This window comes from Mytilus trossulus, chromosome 8 (assembly GCF_036588685.1).
Source record: "Mytilus trossulus isolate FHL-02 chromosome 8, PNRI_Mtr1.1.1.hap1, whole genome shotgun sequence".
Taxonomy (NCBI): domain Eukaryota; kingdom Metazoa; phylum Mollusca; class Bivalvia; order Mytilida; family Mytilidae; genus Mytilus; species Mytilus trossulus.
The window spans coordinates 16,896,526-16,914,111 of NC_086380.1; the positions used below are offsets into that span (position 1 = coordinate 16,896,526).

General features: G+C 32.0%; 1 protein-coding gene across 1 annotated transcript; it reads left to right on the top strand.

Moving 5' to 3' along the window:
- Positions 1 to 1,449: 1,449 nt before the first annotated feature.
- LOC134680623 (UPF0764 protein C16orf89 homolog) lies at positions 1,450 to 13,173 on the top strand. Its single transcript, XM_063539738.1, has 7 exons — positions 1,450 to 1,706; positions 6,656 to 6,977; positions 9,137 to 9,248; positions 10,291 to 10,444; positions 11,191 to 11,428; positions 12,149 to 12,195; positions 13,052 to 13,173. The coding sequence occupies exons 1-7, from the start codon at positions 1,532 to 1,534 to the stop codon at positions 13,129 to 13,131; spliced, it is 1,128 nt and encodes a 375-aa protein (XP_063395808.1). The 5' UTR covers positions 1,450 to 1,531; the 3' UTR covers positions 13,132 to 13,173.
- The last annotated feature ends 4,413 nt before the right edge of the window (positions 13,174 to 17,586 follow it).

The following is a 17,586-nucleotide window of genomic DNA, read 5'->3' on the forward strand; positions in this document are numbered from 1 at the left end:
GTGTTTTAGTGTTTTGGTTTTGATGTTATATTTGTTATTCTCGTGGGATTTTGTCTGATTATTGGTCCGTTTCTGTGTGTTTTACATTTTAGTGTTGTGTCGTTGTTCTCCTCTTATATTTAATGCGTTTCCCTCGGTTTTAGTTATTTACCCCGATTTTGTTTTTCGTCCATGGATGTATGAGTTTTGAACAGCGGTATTCTACTGTTGCCTTTATTCATCATTTGATTTTGCCATTTGATTAGGAATTTTCCTTGCATTTTCCTCGGAGTTCAGTATTTCTTTTGATTGAACTTTTTTGTTTGTCGCTGTATGTTCCAAATTACTAATCGTTTAAACTTAGGGATAATAAGATGAAAAGTCTGGTGTCTGTATGTAATATGATTAGTTATCAAAGTTAGCAGGATTATAATTAAGTACGCCAGACGCGCGTTTTGTCTACATAAGACTCATCAGTGACGCTCAAATACAAATATTTATAAAGCCAAACACGTACAAAGTTGAAGGGTATTGCGGATCAAAATTTCCAAAAAAAAAGTGACAAATACGGCTAAAATAAGAAAATCCTTAGTTTTTCGAAAACTTAAAATTTTTGTAAACAGGAAATTTATAAAATGACCAACATTATTGATATTCATGTCAACCCCGAAGTGGTTACTACTATGCTGGTGATACCCTCGGGGACGAAACCTCCATCAACAGTGGCATCGACCCAGTGGTGTAAATAGTTATCAAAGTTACCAGGATTCTAATTTAGTACGCCAGACGCGCGTCTTGAAAAATTTTGCAATTTATACAAATAAATTTGAAATATCACTTATTGTATAATTATATTTTTTATAAAAATGAATATAATTAATTACTATTGATTTAAAGGAGTTTAATTAAATGACAGGAATAATGCTAAAAGAGAACAAAGAAAAAAAATAATTAATTATTATGAAAAATGTTGTGGATTATTTTATTTGATTTTCAATGAAACCCAGACATTAGGTTGTCAGTGTTATTTCATTTGTAAATTAAATTCGTATTAAACTACGAGTCGTACAAACACATGTCCAATAAGTGCGATGGATCATTCCTATTAAATACCCATACGTTACGTCTTTCTGTTGGCTCCTCAACATTTTCCATTCGTAAATGTATTTAGCGTTATACACCAGAAAAATGTCTTCGTGAGTTTTTTCTAATTAGACTTTCTAAACAGGCGGAAAGTCCAACTATAAGACCATGTAAACGTAACCAAATACTTGTGTAGGATTGTTTAATTAAACTTTGATATCTTCACGACGTAAATATTTTCAGTTTGGAACACGAGAGATAACTAAAAATACTAAAAAAATCAACTACACGGTTTTGATTAATATTTTAAAATAACTAATTAGTTTGTTAAAATAGTGGGCATCACCAAATATTATATTAATCATTGGTATACTTATATAACCTAATGCTATCAGAGTTCCAATAGATAACGAAATCCGAGAGGTGATACACTCACCTGTTGTAATCTCACGAAACGAAAATAAACCCGATGGCGGTGTTTTATTTCCTTGTGGTGATCTGTCTACCCGCGCTTGTTGTATCTTTACCAACCACAGACCTACTGAAGGAGACATTGTCTACGGTAGACCGGGCTTTGACATTTTTTAGTTCAGATTATAGTAGTATCAATGTAGACGGATTATTTGGACTAAGAATCGGACAGGGTGAGTGTCAATATTTATCATAGATATTTGAGTTTAAGTTTAAACAATATTTTATTCAAATAAATTGAATTGGATTGGGCAACAGACATAGCCTATGTAAGCCCTCTCCATCATAGATATTGTTTGAATAAGCAAATCTTAGTGAATTGTATTTCATTATTATACAACGTCAATGAGTTAGTTAACCCCATATTTTTATTCATATTCTGATATTATAAAGTCAATTACAAAAGATGGTAAATTAAAATAAAAGGAACGGTAGTTTCAATATTTATCCTAGTTATTGTATTTTATGCCAATCTAGTCGAACGTATGTGCATTCAAACAATGTCAATGAGTTACGTATACCCCTTTTTTCATTCATATTTTAAAGTCAATTTTATCCAAAAGATGTTGAACATAAAAAAAAGGAAGGTTTTATTAATTACCAATGTATACATTCCAAGGGTTATAAATGTTATATGTAATAGACAATTAAGAAGAAATCACAGTTAAATTTGGTATTTTACCTTTGAAATACTAATTCAACTGCAAAAGAGGAATTTATAATTTAAGGAAGGTCTTATCATTGTAAATGTATGCATTCCAAGGGTTATAAAAGAAAGAAAATAGGAAGAAATCCCAGTTACATTTGGTATTTTACGTTTCAAGTATTAAACAAAAGAGGATAAATTAGAAATAAATGGAAGGTCTTATAATTGCAAATGACTCTTTGTATACATTCCAAGGGTTATACATGTACGAAGACAATTTAGAAATTCAAGTAAAATTTAGTATTTTACGTTACATACAAACATGCAAACTCATAATTAATGGTTATCTTGGTCCTTTATATAATATCATGCTTTTTGGATGTACCACGTCCAGGATATTTCATTGAAAAGGGATGATTTTATCTGAAATTTGAGATTCAATGTATATTTGCTTGCTTTCTATTCAAATTGAAAGAGTGTTTTTGTGTAAATGGAATATTATATTACAGTTCAAATATCAAAATGAACATGAAAATATAGAGTGATTCAAGAAGTTTGGATAAATCATTCAAATGCATATTGTGTCTATGGTATAACAGCAATTGCCCACAGATACGATTAAGATAGGAAAATAATTAGTTGTAAGATAATGCTGATGAATGTCATTACAGAATTAAAGTTTCAGTTTTAGAGTAAGCCTTGTTACAAAAACCAGAATTAATCCGCAAAGACATGCAAAGTTTATTTGATGTACGTTATCCATGACATTTGTATGTAGCTTTACGTTTTTATCAGTTCTTAAGCAAATATTAAACTGATTAACCCGTGTAATAATGTTATATTTTAACCGAACAACTTTCATTTTTTTTAGTACTAAACGTTTTATGTGAGAACCAGATGTTAATTTATTGATTTTATTGAAACACATTTCCAAAAACTGTGCTCATCAATGCAGAAACGAGATATATTTTAACAGATATCAGTTACTTAGATATTGAATTTCAAAACTGTGTGATCTTAATATAAACAAGCACATTTTAAATCAAGACTGAAAACATCATTATAAACTCTGTTATACATGTACATGTTGGCTGCTGTTAAATATGTATTGAAAAATGAAAGTTTTAAAAGTAACCTGTCTTCTCAAAATTAATTGATATAGAAAAAGGCCTTAACAGTACTATTCACTGTTTTTTTTCGTGTATCTTTTTATTGACAAAGCACGTCGAATAAATGAAACGTATTTAAAATAAGATTAAGAATGCATGCATGGATAATGCAATTTAAACATTAATTTATTAATTATCCATGAACATGAGGTCAAGGTTAATATGAAACATTTGGACGGTCATAAACATATTACAATAGTTCTGTTTTGTAATGATTAAGATTATAACACAATATTGACTGTTGTTCCCCATTTTTGACATTTTTACCTATTATGCCTAGTAAGTGAGAGGCTTAGCTAGCTATAAAACCAGGTTTAATACACCATTTTCTACAAAAGAAAATGTCTGTTCCAAGTCAGGAATATGACAATTGTTGTCGATTCGTTTGATGTGTTTAAGCTTTTGATTTTGCCATTTGATTAGGGACTTTTAGTTTTGAATTTTCCTCGCGATCGGAGTTTAGTATTTTTGTGAATTTACTTTTTATACCGAATACTATTGATCCTTTATTCACAGTCCTTGAGAAAAAAACATCACGAACACAAAGTTGACCACAGAACCACACAAAGTAAGGTCAAGATAATTCTTATGTATCGATAACAACTCTCAAACTAATGTTAAGGACAAAGATATGTATGTCAGTCGGTATATAAAAAGGATGCAATATTAAATCTTTTAATATAAATCTGTATATATGTCGTGTACAAGTTGCTATTTTGTACAGGTTATAACATGTACAAAAATAGTGTACATGTTATAACTTGTATAATGCAAAAATGCAAGTTATAAAATGTACAAAAGTACCTCGTACATGTTATAACCTGTACAAAATATTGCTTAAAAATGGTTTTAACTTGTACAAAATTTAAGATAAATCTTAATGAGGTAAAATATACATTTAAATTCACCAGTGCATAACGAACAACAATCAAAAGGCCAGAACGTGTTTCTTTTTCTGTAAAGGAGAATGATCACAAAGTCTCAGAAATATATGTTTCATGACTTATGTTGGCAAAATGTGTTTTCATGTAATTGTATGTTTTAATGCAGTCCATCATGGCTTAAATAAGTGTTACACTATTTACTAAAAGCTTGCATTTCCTCAATGACAATTACATAAGATACTAGTTACTAAATTCTTCCAAAAAATTTATGAACGATGCCGAATAATTTTGGGTAATACTACTCCCTCTCGTTTTATAACACGCAAAGAGTAAAACAATGTCTTATATGCTTACTCTGTAAAAGCAAGAGAGATCTGAAATAGTTTTCAATGGACCACGCTTTATTATCAATATCTTTGGATCAACTTCAACATTTTTGGCTTTCAGCATGACTTATGTAAATTTATAACTCATTTTTTTTTATAAACTATAAGATCATTGCATGAGGCGAATGTTATGTTGATGTTTTAAATATATATCCTCTACTTTACAATCATGTATTTGTGGCCTTTGTATGTTGTCTGCTCCATGGGCGAATTGTTGTCTTTTAGACACATACCCCATTTCCATTCCTAATTTTATTTGTAGACAAATCTATCCTTGCTATCCTCATATCTTTTAGTGTCAACTAGAATGAAAGTATTTTACTATTGCCTTCAAAGTGGACCGTCACAATTATAATTCATCAAATACAGATATGTCCATAGATAGTCATAAGAGGATCATAAGACATGTCCTAAGATATATCTTATGACAGGTCTTAGGAATGCTTCGTAATACCAACCCCTAGACATTAACTGTATAAAAAATGGACAAAACACACTAACATGAAGGATTAATAAAAAAGTTATGAAATTTTATTGAGGTCAATATATAACATCTGTTGCAAAAATAGAAACATGTCTTTAGTTTTCAATTTTGTACAAGTTAAAACCATTGTTAAGCAATATTTTGTACAGGTTATAACATGTACGGGGTACTTTTGTACATGTTATAACTTGTATTTTTGCATTATACAACTTATAACATGTACAATATTTTTTTGCCTGTACCAAGTCAGGAATATATGACAGTTCTTGTCCATTCGTTTTTGATGCGTTTTGATATTTGATTTTGCCATGTATTATGGACTTTCCTAATTGATTTTTCTCTGAGTTCAGTTTTTTTGTGATTTTACTTTTTGTACATGTTTTAACCTGTACAAAATCGCAACTTGTACACGACATATATATTACGAAATTATGTGAACAATCGAGGTATATGAAATTCTAAAATATGAAGCAGCACCCCTTTCTGAATGGTTCTGCGACATTCATCATAAAGTAGTAGAGTTAAAAAGTGATTGTTAAATCTAATGTGTTAATTATAATCTTTAGCACTTGTTTCAATACAAATTTCTCCAATTAGAGTTAATTTAAATGTGTATTAGGTATAAACATGATAAAGATAAGAGAAAAATACAGCACAGAAAGATATTGTATTGCATCATGTATATTTCAATAACTTGTCGCTAGATTAGTGATATTTGTTAATTAAAGTATTGTATCAGTGAATCACTGAAGAGCTGTTTTATGTTCTGATCCTATATGTAGTTATATTTGTATAGAAATAATGGGATCATTCATTGAAACATACGTTGACTAGATCTTATGTATAATTAAATATGATTAATATATAGTATGAAACTTCATAAGCGCACGCATTTCTGTTAACGTTTTAAGTTACAAAAATAAATTTTGATTGTGGAAATCAATATCTCATTTTAATGTTTCATTTTGACACTTTCGCCTTGAATATCTCAATTTGCAATCATTCAGAATCGGACTGTAAGATTCAGCTTTGTTTCATATCTTAGATGAGGGGGATGGGGGCGATACCTATTAATGTTAACATGTTTTGGCCTTTTTAAAGGTGTTGTTAATTGTTATCTGAGACGAATCTAAACTGTTAACTGTTTTCCCCCTCATTAGATTATGAATATATAGATATTGAAATTACGGGTACTGTTCACTGATACTACTGATACTATTGCACTGTTAGTCTCAGATGGATATAAGTGCAACGGTTTTGAAATAATCATGATAATGTTTGAAAAAAACTTTTTAAAAGATTCCGTTTATAATATCCAAAATTGTTAAGAAATCAAGGAATGTCCTGGTGAATTTATCTAGCTTCACGGTAACACAATATTCCATACTTTGGTAGAGCCTGGTTAATACATGTAGTTCTTGTGAAATATTTTACATTTTTTTAGGATTGACCATCGTTTTTGTAATCCCTCTAACCATTGTCCATACTCTAATCTGCTTTTCGTCGACTAATGCTTTCAAATTGTCCTCTTGATGTCTTTTTTTGTGTTACAGGTCAATTGATAGAGGCTGCAAATGTATGTGCCAAAAAGAAAAATTGTGGAGACTATCTAAAACTTTTGAAATCTTTAACAAAGCAACTAGATGAAACATGCGAGAAAGCATTACCATATATAGAGCAAAGTGATCCTGATTATTACAAAAGATTTGAGCAAACAATTTCAAAGCCATATATTCTGCCATACACATCCACCAAATTTGACTCTTCTGTGTTGTCCAGTATACGAACCGGAACAAACTCAAGCTATGTGGAGGAGGAAGGAGATGCATGTTATGCAAGAATTATGGGAACTTTCGAAGAACCAAAATCAGGCCTGTAAGCTAAAATTTAATATTTCTAACATTCACAATTTAACAGTCTTCCGTATTATCTTTAAGTTAGTATATACGTTAACAAAGGTAAAGGACCACACACTTATATTATTCATTTTAGTAGTATTAAAGTTTCTGCTTTAAGCTTTTTAAAGCAGCCGTGAAGTTGAACACAGAGAAACCTCTTACTACTTAATGATTGACAATTGTTTTTAGACTAATTTAGTCAATTAAATCAATGATCTATATGTTATCACTGTATTTATATGTGTATGCCATGTACATGATTTTTTGAAATAAAATATGTTTAAAAGAGTATCAGAAGAGACCATTCCTTCCTAACATTCAAAGTATAAAAAACAGTCAGTTTAACCAGGGACTTTCTACACTAAGTAACTTAGTAACAGAATCAACGTGTTTACTAATCAACTGACCTACGATTTATTCAAGTTCTATAAATATTATATACTTCAAATAAAGGTGTCTGACTGAAAAATTAAAAAAAAATGTTTTAGCAGTTAAGTACAAAAAATTGTTACATTATATTTGCAGTTTTTATAATCAATTTCTTTGATAATCGAAGTGCCGAATTATGTATACCGTATTTCATGGCATGGCCGGGATCCCCACAAAAATAAAAGTAACTTCGTAAATCACGCAGCATCTCATTCTGATTTTAGTGGTTTGTGGCGAACACGGTATATATAAAGTCTGGCACGACCTCCGAAAATCCAAAAAATAAAAACATATTATGAAAGGACAATTGCAAATCACAGCGAAAAGTTGTTTTCGTTTGCAAAATCTAATTTTCTTATCTTGTATTGGTCATGTGAGCTGATGTGATCTGTCTCGTCTCACTTTGCCTCCGTCGATCTGCCCGTCTATCTGTCAACTCTTTACATTTCCATCGTCCTAACCAAGTTTGTCGAGGATGGTGTTATGTAGTGTTAACGTAATTTTTAAGTGAACGGGTTTCATTTCACATGATTGAAACCATGTTGAATGGCTAAGACACATTGACGATCTGCAAACAAAGGCTTCTTATTTTTGTCATGTTTCTGTTTTTCTGTTTATCACAACTACCGGCACCAATGTCTTTCAAGGATTGGTTGACAGATATTTATGACCTGATATTGATATATAGATTATTTTAGAAGTGCTGGTGTCTTGGGTGTAGATTGGTTTGCATAGGAACACATACACAAAATAAAATGTTCGCATGATCTTCAGCTTCTGTTTCGGGCTACAGCTTTATAAACTCTATCATAGAAATGCAGAATGAATCTCTTACATGTAGTGCGTAAGTTATTGGTGTAAGAGTTTGTTGAAATTTTTTCAAGTTTGTAGGAGACCTTGCCATCATAACTGAGAGGTTTTTTGCGGAAAAGGAACATATTGTTTTTAATACATCTGTCCGTTCATGATACTAGTGATTGTAGATTGTTGTCAGGTCGGATTTAGGTGGTTTCTACTTGAAACTTTGATTTCTTGCTGATTGTACCTCACAATAGTTCGAAATACCTACATTCCACCCCTTTAGAAGAATATTTAAAAAAAAATATAACCTCAAGAAATTTTTTCGCCTCGCTCCACTGACTTGGCGAATATAAACATTGCGCCCGCCCCCCCCCCCTAATCTGAAATCCTGGATCCGACCCTGATATATATGACTGTATAGTGTGTTTGTACTCAAAATGAAACCTTGCTTAAACATGTGTTTGGATGGGGCTGAGATTCTGTTACCATCATGTGAATTTGTATAATCTGCTAAACCGCAATTGATTTTATGATGAGTGATGCCTACGACTATCCATAATTTTAAACGCTTTTCCTTACCAAACCTTCATTCACCTCAAAGTTAATAAAATACTTCTATCCACAGGAGGTATGTTATATTTACCGATCTAATATATTTTTGAAAAATCTGCTAGTTTCATTAGAAGGTTTTGTTTACAATTTCAATACTAGACAATAGCATAATTTGAGACATAAAGAAATTGTGTATTATATTTTGCAGTTTGTGGGTAACACATTGACAAAATAGTTTTGTTTATGTACGAGTTAAACAGTTATTTAACTGCTCCAACCCTTATCAATTCGAGCTCATATTTATCGTGCAATGCTTTTCTGTTTCTTCACACGTTGCTCATTTTAATTTTGCAGCAAAACAACTCGTTGTAACATCACTAATTCTTGTTATAATATGATGACATCACAAGGTACATCTAAATATGCTATCACACATCAGCTGTTATTCTTTATGGTGATAGAACATGTAAGTATATTATAATATAATTATCATGTCATCTTGAATGTATATTTGCTAATATTTGAAATTAACTCATGCATAGCACGGAATTATTTTTCAAATGTCACTTCATTTTCAAATTTTCTAGTGTATTATCTGCTTATAAACTGTCCTAAAAAAAATAACGGTACCAATTTGCTAGCACCAGATGCGCATTTCGACAATACATGTCTCTTCAGTGATGCTCGTGGCCAAAATATTTGAATCCAAAGCTTATATAAATGATGAATAGCTATAATCCAAAAGGTCAAAAAAGTATAGCCAAATCCGTAAAAGGAATCAGATTTGGTACTCAAAATTAGACGAGCGTTTAACGTACAAAATCACCCTGAGTCTTAGAGTGTTAATAATAAAGTTCTTTTTAGTAGACTATTATAATGTGATGAATAGATATTGCTACACTAGTATTACTGAAAGGAAATCTTTTAAAAAAAAGTATTGCGGACAACAGAAGTTGACCGATGTTCTAATCTCTTAGATCACAAACACCCCCGCAGACCGCAATACAAATATCAATCGAACAAGTAGTAATTAACCATATAGAAATGCAGGTCAAAGTTCAGATATATTCTAGCGAGAAGTTGATCCCTTTTATGAAACTAAAGTTGCAATCTTCCCGAAAAATGTGCCTGCTCTCTTTAGACCTAATGGGTTTCGTGATTTCTCTTGTTTTATTTTATTGCTTTTTTTTAATGTGCGTGTATCAGTACCATGAGTACCTGATGATGGTATTTCTAGCAGTGCAGTAACCATTTTTGTAGGTATTGTGCGCTAGGAAGTTATGGAGTACGTTTTAATATTGTATTTAATAGATTGGTGTTTATGACGTAAATGTTACTTAACGCCCGATCAGGTCAAACTAAGTAATAGTATGGAAAATAAAATCTTTGTTATTACTATTCTAGGCAAATTAAGAAAAAACGTCCAGTGCTAGACGTTCAAATAAACGGTGTTTGCTTGTTTGGAATGAGTTTAAAGAATCTGTCATGTATCATTTGCTTGTTTGTAGGTAGGTTGCACTGAACAGGTAGAAAAATTCATCAATGGGCATAAATTACGTGAAATACAGCAGGGATTCTGCCAGAAAATATACAAAGAAGCTGATAACTTAGTTGTCAATGGGAAGGTGAAATCATCTCATAGAGATTTGTTCCTAGAGCAAAGTAAGTTATCACTAAACCTTCCATAAGCTTTATCATAGATTTTCAAAGAACTTTACACTTGATTGTACGAAGCAATTCTTTATAACTATGCTTTCAAAAGCAAAAGATTGAACAAACTGAAATTATAATACTAAATAGTACATTATACATCTAGAGTTATTTTATCTATAATATTCTGGAGAACGTAAATAGACTCATCATTTCAATACTTCTTTCAGTTTCTTAATATTTGAGAATAAACTCATCATATACTAGTATATTTTGTAATTTTGTATTTACGATAGACGCGCGTGTCGTCTAAAAAAGACTCATCAGTGACGCTCGAATCCAGAAAATATATAAATGATTATCTATATTAGTACACTCCAAGTTTTATTTACCAACAAAGCAGTTTCAGAGATGATGAAAATATGTCCTATGTTATTAAACATCGAAGAATCTGTGTGGAATCACTACCATTACATGTATAACATAAAGTTAACACTAAGTCTTGGAATTGACCTTTACTCTTCAGAATCTTTGGTAGACGAAACGAGCATATGGCGTTCAAAGTTATAATCATGGTATCTTTAATGAGTTTCTGTATTGTCATAGGAAAAGTTTCCACAACTTGATCCCCTAAACACATCAAGACTGAATACAGACCTTTTTTTACACAGAAGTATAAAAGTTTATTTAAACTACCAATGAGATAACTGGTGTTTCAGTATAATGAGAAATAAAACACAAAGATTCTCTTCATTCAGGTGTATTGTGTGGTTCCTTGGGATTTGAAGATTTCTTTAGATCTGATTGGATAAAAATGACCTTGACATGGCCAGACAAAAAAGATGGTTGTATGAAATCATCATGGACACAGCTACTTGAAATCGACAGCCAAAAACTAGTAAACTCGCTGCTTACTAATCCTAAAGCTCACAAGCTTGCTGGAGAAGTGGGCAAATCAATTGAAAATAAGTTTGAAGACGAATTGAAGAAACTGAGGTATGGATTTAAGAACGTCATAATTTCTTGTTAAATTGCAGAAATGTGTATATCTTCCAATGTTCAATAAAATACTTGAACACTAAATAAACCCTACTTCTCGATTATGTTATACATTGTATTCACTTTGCGAAAAGCTAGAAATTTGAACTGAATATTTCATGTAAACAAAACACTCTTGGCAATGCCAGACAATACAGTCATAATAAAATGGAACTATATTATAATGAAGAAAATAAATGTGTTTAAATATCTTGAAATTATGTTATGACAAGCTGGTGTTATCACAAGTCACGTGGAGCTTTTTTCATATTATACTAGTAATAGAACAAAACATGTGTGAACAGGAAAATTCATTCTGAGCTTTATTTGTAGTATAGGGAGAAGAGTGTAAGTCTTTAATAAGGACATTATACAACATTATACAACCACGTTATGATCACATCGAAGTAATGAATAGTTGATTAAGTAGACATAACTTATCTGACAATAGCAATAAATAGACCAAAAAATAATGCATCAACCATTAAATTAAAACAAAAGATAAAAGATGCAATTGTACCACATACTGCAAGATGTCAATATATCTATTTGATAATATACATAATACTTGAGAGAAAATATGTCTCTTTTCTTATAACAGGAATAGCTAATTATTGAAGACATGAAGAACCTACTAGTAGCTTAAATACATGTTATATTAATCCTGTATACTTTCAGTGGTTCTAAAACAATGAGGAAACTTCTGAGAGAAAAGGCAATGAAAGGTAAATATTCGTGTCTTCCGTATGCTATCTTTATGCATAATAGTACTATTTAATCATCTCCCACAAGTGTTCTGTAACCATTACCAATATTTAATCCTTGACTGTAGTTTTCTATTTATTATGGGTTTTTTTTAAATTGAAAGCCTGTCAAAAATAAATTGAAAACTAAATCAAAACTGTTTTTGCTACAATACGATAGGGAAGTTGAACATATATAGTAATGAATAAATATAGGCAAAAGTAGTATACCGATGTTCAAAAGTCATAAATGGATTGAGAGAAAACAAAGCCGGGTTACAACCCAAAACCGAGTGAAACATATCAACTATAAGAGGAAAACAACGACACAACAGAAACAAACGACAATGCAACACAAACAGAAACGAACTATAAGATAGCAACTGCCATTTTCCTGACTTGGTACAGGACATTAAAAAGAATTGGTAGGTTGAACCTGGTCTATGGCTAGCCAAACCTCGCGCTTTTATGGCAATGTTAAATATAACACTGAAATGACAACATAATATGACAGAAATACAGTACAAATAAATGCAAGAACAATCAGGACAGAGAAATACACAAATAAAAAATACAGTAGTGCATTTCGACATGCTATCCACAGAATGAAAAAAAAATTACCAGAGAAAATGTCGGATAAGCAGGGTGTCAGAATACTCAGGTTTTTTTCTGCAAGGATAGGCATATTATTTAGACCAAGAAAATATGTCTGTTAAAGCAGGATGTCAGATTAGGTTATACTTTAATTTAAGATTAGGATGAAACATATAATAATGTTCCCCTTATTTTTATAATGCACCGTTGTTTCGACTTCAGATACCATTGTTTGTATTTTCAGATGACTGCATGGCCCACGCCTCAGGATTAGCCTTTGGAACATTCGGAAGTTATATACGCTATTTAGTGCTGCAGTTATAAATCAATATAACCACTATCGATTACATTAAAGATGAAAATCATGTTATTTTTTCTGCCAGACAGTTCGTTTTAAAACTGACGACATTTCATTTAATTTCGTATCAGGCAAATTGTTAATAAATGAATATATATGTGATACGAAAAGTGATCAAAAGTAAATTAACAAAAAATACCGAACTCCAAGGAAAAGTCGGAACGGAAAATCCCTTGACAAATGGGAAAAAATATAAGCACACACTCATCAAACGAATAAAAAATAAATCACGAAAATATTAAATAAACTCATCATAGATACCAGGACTAAATTTTGTATATACGCCAGACGCGCGTTTCGTCTACAAAAGACCCATCAGTGACGCTCGAATCCAAAAAGGTTAAAAAGGCCAAATAAAGTACGAAGTTGAAGAGCATCGAGGACCAAAATTCCTAAATGTTTTACCAAATACAGCTAGGATAATCTATGCCTGAGGTAGAAAAGCCTTAGTTATATTATACCTGGTTTTTAATAAACTCTTAAAATGGGAAATGGCAGACATTGGAGTGCAGCAGTCACGCTTTAGACAAAGTACACACGTTACTATGAAAGACAAGAATACAAAAATCTCCATAGCACAATAACTTAACGGCGTTATTTTTAGATAGTTAGTCCTGTCAAACGAGTATATAAGAAAAGAAGTACACATTAAATATTAAGGATGTATATAGACAAAATAAACAACATCATAACGACAAAAAACGTCAGCACCTAGAATATGTTCTTTGTTGAAGACAATACTTAGACCTATAATAGTTTACTTTTCAATATCGTGACTTGGTGGAGAGTTGTCTCATTGTCACTCATATCACATCTTCTTATGTCTATTTAACATAAAAAAAGAAGATGTAGTATCAAGACCATTATGTATAATTTTTCAAAGTTAAGACGGAATATTTTTCATCAAGGTCTTGGTATCTTCCAATGGACATTTTTAGAAAAAAGGTGAAGCATTCGTTGACCTAACCCTAAGTCATCAATTTTCTGCTCAGACAGTAGTGACTTTGGATAAAGTCGGAGTAACAGCTGAGTAGCAGCTGCATATTCCGGACATGGTACTGGCATTTTCATCTGTAGAAAATGGTGGATTAAACCTGGTTTTTAATAAATTATTAGAATGGGAAATGTCAGACATTAGAGTGAAGCAGTCAACATTTCATTATTATTATCTTACTATGATAATGAATATTAATTTGATAGCTAGAAAAAGGGCATATAGTCACTCTATAGACAAAGTACATACGCAAATATGAAAGACAAGAATACAAAAATGTCCATAGCACAATAACTTAACGGTGTTTTTTTCCAATGAACATTTTTAGAAAAATGATGAAGCATTCATTGACCTAGCCCTGGTGCATCAACTTTCTGCTCAGACACTAGTGACTTTTTATAAAGCCTGAATAGCAGCTCTTGAATACTGAATTAAGTGGGAAATGTATATCCCATTAGCAGATGAATTTGGTATATGTCTGGACTGATCGATGGTTACCTCCCACACGGGAGGTATTAAACCAAAAGTTCCAAATTGTGAAGTTGAAATCATCCCTTCGTAAATTTTACGGACGCCATCACGAGTTGCAATTGGTTGACCGTTAACAAATAAATGTTTCACAGATGATATCGGATAAGTTCCTTGTGTTGTAACTACAATTCCCTTCCCTTTTCTCGAATGTGTCCTACCTAGTTAGATTATTTACGTGGTTTGTAATAACATGGGCAGCACGACGGGTGCGACATGTATAGCAGGATTTTCCGCAACACCTGACATCACCCCCAGTTTTTGGTAGGGTTCATGTTGCTTAGTTTTTATTTTTCTATGCTGCGTCTCGTTTACTATTATTTGTCTGTTTGTTAGCCATGACGTTGTCAGTTTATTTTCGATCTATTAGTTTGACTGTCACTCGGGTATCTTTTGCCCTTTTTTAGCTCACCTGGCCCGAAGGGCCAAGTGAGCCTTTCTCATCACTTGGCGTCCGTCGTCCGTCGTCGTTAACTTTTACAAAAATCTTCTCCTCTGAAACTACTGGGCCAAATTTAACCAAACTTGGCCACAATCATCATTGGGGTATCTAGTTTAAAAAATGTGTGGCGTGACCCGGTCAACCAACCAAGATGACCGCCACGGCTAAAAATAGAACATAGGGGTAAAATGCAGTTTTTGGCTTATAACTCAAAAACCAAAGCATTTAGAGCAAATCTGACATGGGCAAAGATTTACAAATAAGTCAACATGACCGAAATGGTCAGTTGACCCCTTTAGGAGTTATTGCCCTTTATAGTAAATTTTTAACAATTTTTCGTAAATCTTAGTAATCTTTTACAAAAATCTTCTCCTCTGATACTACGTGGTCAAATTAAACCAATCTTGGCTGCAATCGTCATATGGGTATCTAGTTTAAAAAATGTGTGGCGTGACCCGGTCAACCAACCAAGATGGCCGCCTCGGCTAAAAATAGAACATAGGGGTGAAATTCAGTTTTTGGCTTATAACTCAAAAACCAAAGCATTTAAATCAAATCTGACACGAAGGTAAAATTGTTTATCAGGACAAAATCTATCTGCCCTGAAATTTTCAGATGAATCGGAAACCCGTTGTAAGGTTGCTGCCCGTGAACTGGTTACTTTAAGGAAATTTTGCTGTTTTTGGTTATTATCTTGAAAATTCTTATAGATAGAGATAAACTGTAAAAAACAATAAATGTTGGCAAAGTAAGATCTACAAATAAGTCAACATGACCGAAATTGTCAGTTGACCCCTTTAGGAGTTATTGCCCTTTATAGTCAAGTTTTAACAATTTTTTTGTAAATCTTAGTAATCTTTTTCAAAAATCTTCTCCTCTGAAACTATTGGGCCAAGTTAATTATAGATAGAGATAATTGTAAGCAGCAAGAAGGTTTAGTAAATTAAGATTTACAAACACATCACCATCACCAAAACAAAATTTTGTCATGAATTTATCTGCGTCCTTTGTTTAATATTCACATAGACCAAGGTGAGCGACACAGGCTCTTTAGAGCCTCTAGTTTGCAATCGTGGGTATAAATTTTTGTGGCTTATTTAATTTTTGTTTTGGCAATAGTCCGCTTAGATTCCTTAAGGAAATTTGCAATTCGTTGGCCATTTGAATTCTTGGTTCCCATGTAACCACGAAATCCATGACAATTGGTATCTAACAATTAATATATAATCCATGCACAGTAGCTTAATTCCTTTTGAGAAGCTATATATATAGCTATCCTCTATCAAATCATGCCTATGAAATAACTATCAGCTAGAAAAAATATACTCCATATGCAGTCTACATAGAATTGTAAGCTCAAAATTATATTCTGTCCTTAGTTGATTTTCATTATTCTTTATTATTCTGTGGTTTCCATGATGAAATGACCTAGTAAATAAATTATTTGTTTAATACTCTGTCCTGTGTTTTCTTGTATTAATTTGTACTGAATTCCTATCACGTAATTTTAGTAGTATTGTTAACATTGCCATGTAAGCTTGAGATTTGGCTAGCCATAAATTTGGGTTAAACTGACCATTTATTACAAAAAAAAATGACATGTAAAAAGTCAGGAATATGGTAGTTATTTAAAAGACCTTTTCTATGTATGTTGGAGTTTGTCGTTGTAGCAGTTCAGTGTATATGTTGGTCCGTAGTTTTCTTCTTATAGTTGATGTTTCTTTTGGTTTTGGTTTGTGACCCAGATTTGTAACATTTAAATAGATTTATGGCTATTTAACATCAGTAAACTACTATTTCCTTTATTCGTGGTAAAATTTATTTTCAAATAACCTTCATTATCAATTTACTAGATGTGATTCAAGATATAAGGCAGACTTAACTGTATTTGTTGCATACTTTTATAATGTTTGATGGTATATATGCTTTCAACTTGTGTCTAAATCTGTAATTATTAATGAGAGAACATCATCCATTTTGGACAAGTACACTGGAAGAATGACAGCATTCAGGGCTTAAGTCTTTTGAAATATTACGCTTTAAACAAATAGTTAACTCCACGAGTCTTACATATGCCCTTGCTGAAAAGTAATTTTTCTAGTTAAATATATACATAATGATATATTACCATTCTAACATACTTCAGCATGAAAACAGGCAATCTTTGTCAATAAAATTTGAGTGGACTATTCCTGTCACTTTGGGGTTCAAACTAATAACCTGAGTGCTGCCAGGCTTGGAATACTGTAGGTCATAGTCCTTTGATATATTTTCCTTCTCGGTCTATAATTTCACGAGGATGTATTTTGTGTAAGGAAATTGTATGTCATGACAACCACTCAACAAGTGAATATAAATCGTTTATTAAGAATATAGGACTAGGTGGACAACAGTCCATACCAACCACCTACCACTTCGAATAAATAAACATGCAACCAAAGTCCACCAGTTAACCAA

Bases quoted from the DNA above. Each gene is read 5' to 3' on its own strand.
- LOC134680623 (XM_063539738.1), top strand. From the start codon at position 1,532: ATGGCGGTGTTTTATTTCCTTGTGGTGATCTGTCTACCCGCGCTTGTT. The intron at 6,978-9,136 runs GTAAGCTAAAAT...TTAATTTTGCAG, and splicing joins GAAGAACCAAAATCAGGCCT to CAAAACAACTCGTTGTAACA. The intron at 9,249-10,290 runs GTAAGTATATTA...GCTTGTTTGTAG, and splicing joins TCTTTATGGTGATAGAACAT to GTAGGTTGCACTGAACAGGT.